This window comes from Haliotis rubra, unplaced genomic scaffold (assembly GCF_003918875.1).
Source record: "Haliotis rubra isolate DU_JTF1 unplaced genomic scaffold, ASM391887v1 Scf200, whole genome shotgun sequence".
NCBI lineage: Eukaryota > Metazoa > Mollusca > Gastropoda > Lepetellida > Haliotidae > Haliotis > Haliotis rubra.
The window spans coordinates 43,429-49,511 of record NW_025766004.1 but is presented as its reverse complement, the minus strand read 5'-3'; the positions used below and the strand labels follow the sequence as shown (position 1 = coordinate 49,511).

At 36.7% G+C, this 6,083-nt stretch overlaps 1 protein-coding gene across 1 annotated transcript in view; it reads left to right on the top strand.

Moving 5' to 3' along the window:
• The window catches only part of LOC124275635 (zinc transporter ZIP13-like), an 80,390-nt gene extending 75,839 nt beyond the window's left edge, over positions 1-4,551 (top strand). The window contains exons 8-9 of the mRNA XM_046711243.1: positions 25-124; positions 1,873-4,551. Coding sequence (XP_046567199.1) covers positions 25-124; positions 1,873-1,945 — 173 coding nt within the window. The 3' untranslated portion in view covers positions 1,946-4,551. The remainder of the gene's footprint in view (positions 1-24; positions 125-1,872) is intronic.
• Positions 4,552-6,083: the final 1,532 nt, after the last annotated feature.

Below are 6,083 nucleotides of genomic sequence, written 5' to 3'. Positions count from 1 at the left end.
TATTCATCCTTCTTTGTTTAACAGGGGAGAGAACTGCATGGATTCTACCTTTCACCTCTGGAGGATTTCTATACATCGCCTTGGTAACTGTTGTACCTGATTTGCTACAGGAAAAGCATGGATGGTAATACATAGAATCATTTGTATCTCTTGGCCAGTCTCTGTTAGTTGCAGATCACTGAAACTAATTGAAATACTTTGAACAAGAAAATCACAGTAACTCGTACTCTTTGAGTAAGACTTGCACTGTCACATGAAACAGTATTGTTCATACCTGTGGGGTTTCCAGAGATGGAATTGGTCCCCAGCAAATACGTGCAGGTTGTATGAAGTGACTTAATAGATCAGGCCCCGATTTCTCGAAACAAACTTAAGTTTTTACTCAAATTTCAAACTGAGTTTGACAGTTTGAAACAGCTGAGTTTCTAACACAGTTGCAATTCTAAAAACAAAAATACTCAACTCATCTACCTATCTACCGAACTCAAATTGTCTACATTGTTATCCCCCGCAACGCGTTTTGCAGGGGGTATTAAAATGGACTCCGTGCGTGCGTGCGTGCATCCGTCCGTCCGTCTAAAACCGTTTAATATTTATTCACCAAACTTGGCACATAGATTGGTCTGGTGGTGTACTGGTGCCTTTTGGTAGTTTTGGAATTCTGAATAAAATATTTTTGGCGTTTCCATGGCAACAAGTTTGACTAAAACTGAAATTAGTGGTAGTGCACTTTTCCGGAGCAGAACTCTAAAACCGTTCAATGTTTCTTCACCAAACTTGGCACATACATAGATCTGGTGGTGTACTGGTGCCTTTTGGTAGTTTTGGATTTCTGAATAAAATATGTTGGGCGTTTCCATGGCAACAAGTTTGACATAGACTGAAATTGGTGATAGTGCTCCTTTCTGGAGCAGAACTTTAAAAACTTTTCAATACTCTCCTTCCACTTTTCTATATACACACCTAAATATTTGACATAATCATAACTCGTAGACATAATAATGTAGAGTATTTTGCCATTGCGGGGGATATTGATGACTTTGTCTTCTTGTTTGAGTTTTATATCCATTTCAGTTTATTCTCGGAAATACTTTTCTTGCTTTTTCCCAAATTTGAGTAAAAACTTAACTTTAAGTCAAAACTCAGACTTAAGTTTGTTTGGAGAAATCGGGGCCAGGTAGTTAGGGTTATGAAGTCGTGTCATCGTACTATGATGGCATGGAGGTACACACTGCAGGAATTGTCAGACTCTGTTATTTTCATGCCACTCGTCTTGTTGAGGGCAGTGTTACGCACATGCATGCAGGAAACATACACACACATTATGCACACATACATGCACACAGATAAACAATGATGCTGTGTACAAATGCAACCATCACATTGCAACGGATGTACACATTGCATTGCAACAAATGTACTCAACAAATGATAAGAAGGGGAAATGTTTTGTTTGTGGGCAGATAGCCCCTTTAAGGTTAATGTTGTATATAATTGTTGTAATATTCAGAGTTTCAAATGTTTCAAATATCATTTTTTACTCGTATGTCCATTATATGATAAACTACGTAGAAAGTACCTTAAAGAATTTTATTATGTCCATCCATCCATAGATAAATTTTATTCCTTATTAAACTGCAACAACCATGATATGATTCCGAATGTTGCTATGTTTATATATCACGCTATGAAATTCGCCAATCAAGCATCATCTGAACGCCATAATTGTATGAAAACATAATATTAATATCATATATAAAATTGTTCTATATAGTACTACTATGTATTGTACTATAAACCTGTGGCCTTCGAGAATTGAATAAAGATTGATTGATTGATTGATTGATTCTGAACCTTATGTTTCTGTTTCAGGGAGTCTGTGAAGCAGGTGCTATGTCTGATAGGAGGTGTTGCCACCATGTGTATTGTGACTCTCGTTTGCTGATGAAGATCCTGTTCCTCTGTTGAGGATGAAGCAGAAAGATCGAAAAGATGATAGAAGACTGTTATGTAGCATGCTTAGATTATTACACTGTTCACTCAATGAGGCGGCCATGGTGGCCAGAGGTGCTGGGTGTGTGAATCAGTCATTGATTGAACACCCAATGTATGGTCACAGGATGATGAATCAAGCAATGATTGAGTGCCCAGTTCATTGTCACAGAATGATGAATCAATCAATGATTGAGTGCCCAGTTCATGGTCATAGAATGATGAATCAATCATTGATTGAGTGCCCAGTTCATGGTCACAGAATGATGAATCAATCACTGATTGAGTGCCCAAGTTATGGTCACAGGGTGGGGGTTGTACTGGTAGTGGGCATCTGAGGGAGTTGTGAGAATATTCTACTCAATAATCTTTTCTTTTGTAAACAGCCACAGGATGAGATAGGATTGCAAAACTCAAAATTAACAAAGATCAGAACAACCAGATAAGACCAATACCTAGTCTAGTATATTTGTGAGAGCTCTCAAAGGGGCGGTGGTGTAGCTTGCTGGTTAAAGCGTTCGTTCGTCACACTGAAGACCCAGGTTTGATTCCCCTCATGGGTGCAATGTTTGAAGCCCATTTCAGGTGTCCTCTGTCCTGATATTGCTGGAATATTGCTAAAAGAGATGTAGAACCATACTCCCTCACTGAGAGCTCTCAAAAGATGGGATAGTATATGCCTCAAAGATGCTATATTTAGCAGTGTAGAGCATCCCTTAAAAACGACCAGAGTCTGTAATCATGGATTTAATGGCCAGATTCACCCTGATTGTGTTTCTAGGGTTGTCAGGAGTGTGCTCATGGGTTTTTCCAAAATGGTTGTCAACTTGTAACCTCACATAGGTGACTGTTATCTTAGTTACCTCCATTCACATTGAGAGTTATCTCCCTTAGCCTGTTTTTGTACAAGTAATATTTTGGTATGTTCTGGTACATTAACATAAAAAATAAAGACTTTCAAATATCAATGTGAAGGTAAGCGTTGTAGATATATTCACATGCAGATCTTACAAGATGCAGTATTTCGGTCACTCAGGATATCCTTCTCCCTTACTCAAAATATCTTTCTGGTTGATGTGTATATCACTCAATCTTTGGTAGAGATACTCAGATTTGTCAAGCTATATACATGATATATGAAGTCATATCTTTGAAGTATGTTATAACAATAATATTGCCACGTCTGTAATATCCAAAGCACTGTCACCTGTAAAGTTCAGGTTAGAATTGATCTTCAGCTACCCATGCTTATTTTAAGAGCCGACTAACGGGATCGGGTGGTCAGGCTCTCTGACTTGGTTGACACACGTCAATTGGCGTAGATCGATGCTCTCCTTTCATGGACGTTGGATGTGGTCATTGATATAGATTACACCTTTTCCTGCCCTTATACAGAAAATATCAGTTATCTACTTCCAGTAACGCGGGATCGGGGGTCAGGCTTGCTGACTTGGTTGACACGTGGCGTCGTATATTTTTTGCGTAGATCGATGTTTATGCTGTTAATCACTGGATTGTCTGGTCCAGACTGGATTATTTAAAGACTGCAGCCATATAGCTGGAATATTGCTGAGTGCGGCGTTTAACAACCAACCAAAGCACAGGAGTATGTTATTATTCGAAATCACTAAGATTATTTAAAAATGCCCTTCAAGGCAGAGTGGTATATCCGAATTTATAAAGTCTGAATTTAAAAGCAACACATGTGGTATTAAATTCAAATACTGTTTCCTTTATTATCAAACTATCTGCATTGTTGTTTTACTGTAGGACACAGAGTCTCACAATAATGGCGAGCATAATGCCAATCACTGGAATGTCTGGTCCAGACTTGATTATATGCAGACTGCCACCATATAGTTGGAAAATTGCTAAGTGCATCATTCAACAATACCAACAAGGATGAAATATTTCTTTTACAGTAAGAAATAGTCATATCAAACTCCAAGGGATTGGTTAAATATGTTTTATCCGTACTTTGTTAATTATGCAAATCTTAACTGCCAGTTTGGACTCTTACAGTGTGTACATATTTGATGTATTTGAAAAAAGCTCTTGAACTGAAAATAAAGAGAAAACTATAATTAAACATTGTTCCTTGGAATATAGTTACATTTTGTATGATGCTAATGCCCGCTAAATTCTGGAAGGCCTATTTGTAAATATAAACAAAGAATGATTTAGTGAAGAAAATCAGCAAGCTATATACTGGTATGTGGCACTAATGTTCGACACATCTGGTGTTTTCCAGAGGTGCTTTTACTAAAACCTACCCTTGTGGTCAAAATGAAGTGTATAGACTCATTTCTATAGTACTCAACATTTGCTAAGGACCACATCTCTAATGACTAATTTCGTCCTTAGCAAATGTTGAATAGTATGTTGGGTGTGAAATGTAAAGATGTTTTTTAATACTCTGGTTGAAGTCTTTCAGTCACTCACACTCTGATACAGGCATAATAGCTTGGTTGTATTCCCAATACTTACTGCCAATAATTGTGTTTAGATAGGTCTTGAAAACTTTAAGATCAGGAAAAAGAATATATCAGTGGCACATTATTGACAAAAATATGCAACATATTATATTCTGTTATTATGTTTTGATGTATTTGTTACTGTAGCAGATTTTAGAAATGTTTTTCATCTTCAAGAATTCTGTTTTATACTATTTCCCCGAAGTCTGTCAGTTTGAGTATCATGAGTTCAGCAAGTCAGATGTCAGAAAAACATTTTGTTTTTTATGGTATCTTGAATATGTATTTTACTACGGATCAGTATCTTGTGTTGAAATACTAACAAATACCCAAGGAATTCTCTGGAAAAGGGAAACATGTAAAAAGGTTCCTTTTTGTTGTTTTTTATTAAAATAAATAAATACTGAGGATTCATGATGTTTGATATTAAAAACACCAGGCAGAGATTTTAATAATCGTCCCAAATCGGTCTTCCAATTGTAATTTGTAAACAGTGATCGAGTGTTAAAAGTACAGCTGGCAAAAATATTTCATATCGAAGAGATTAATGATGTCATTTGATTATGATGTCAAGGTAACTCTATGCATTGTGATGCAGTTTCATCAAAATATTTTCCTCCTTACTAATTTCCTTTTTTTGTTGTAGTACCCATTTTTAAAATGCCTGACATTTTCAAAGAGTGATTAGTAAAGTGTTATATTTTTAATAAATATCAGATAGATATTTAACTGAGTTCTGATATTGCACCTTAAGATAACAAACATAAGTCAAATGTGTGTGATAATGCGAGATTTTAGAAGTCAGTTTTATGTTATTTTCTCTTCTTTGCATCAATTATTATGGTGAAATGAAGACAGTGGCCAGTCTAGCCAGGTCATATGTACATTGACGATTCATATACATGCATGTTGCATAATGTGTGAATGGATTCCGGGTGTCTTTGGTCTTTCATCAGGGTACGTCATAATAGCTTGAAATGTACATAAATATATTGATATGTCACTGATTTTAGCCAGTTTAATCCTTGATAATCTCCATTGTTTATGTTCCGATAAATATCCACAAGTACACTGGATACATCTACGGCTCAGTCTGATAATTGTATTACCTCCCTTGGCTGGCTTTTTATCCAATCAGGTGTCTACGCTGGGAAGTTGAGGGTACAAATCACAAGGCTTCTATCATAACGATTAAACTTGGCAACACAATTGTTGCAGAGGTACCCTGAAAGAGGTAGAAGGAGTTCTTGCATATATTTTTAAGGTTTCAGACCTGTCAATTTGTGTGTAGTATTTTTTCCCTAAATATGAGTCGCACAGCGAGCAAATCTTCACAGCTGTGAGCGCCATCTTTGTTGACACTGGCAAGCTCAGATGTAACGGCTTATCTGATTGGCTACTTTGAGAAGGAGGAGCCATCAAAGGGCCGTTGATGCATCCAGGGTACTAGTGGAGATTTATCAGAAAGTATACCCTAGAGATTATCGAGGATCAGCCAGTTTGTATTTATAGATAAATATATGGATATATATTGAAGTGAATATGGAATGTCTAATTCCTAACATGAACTGTTTTATGTGCATCACATGGTTGTATATCCTGGAGAATATCTCCAGT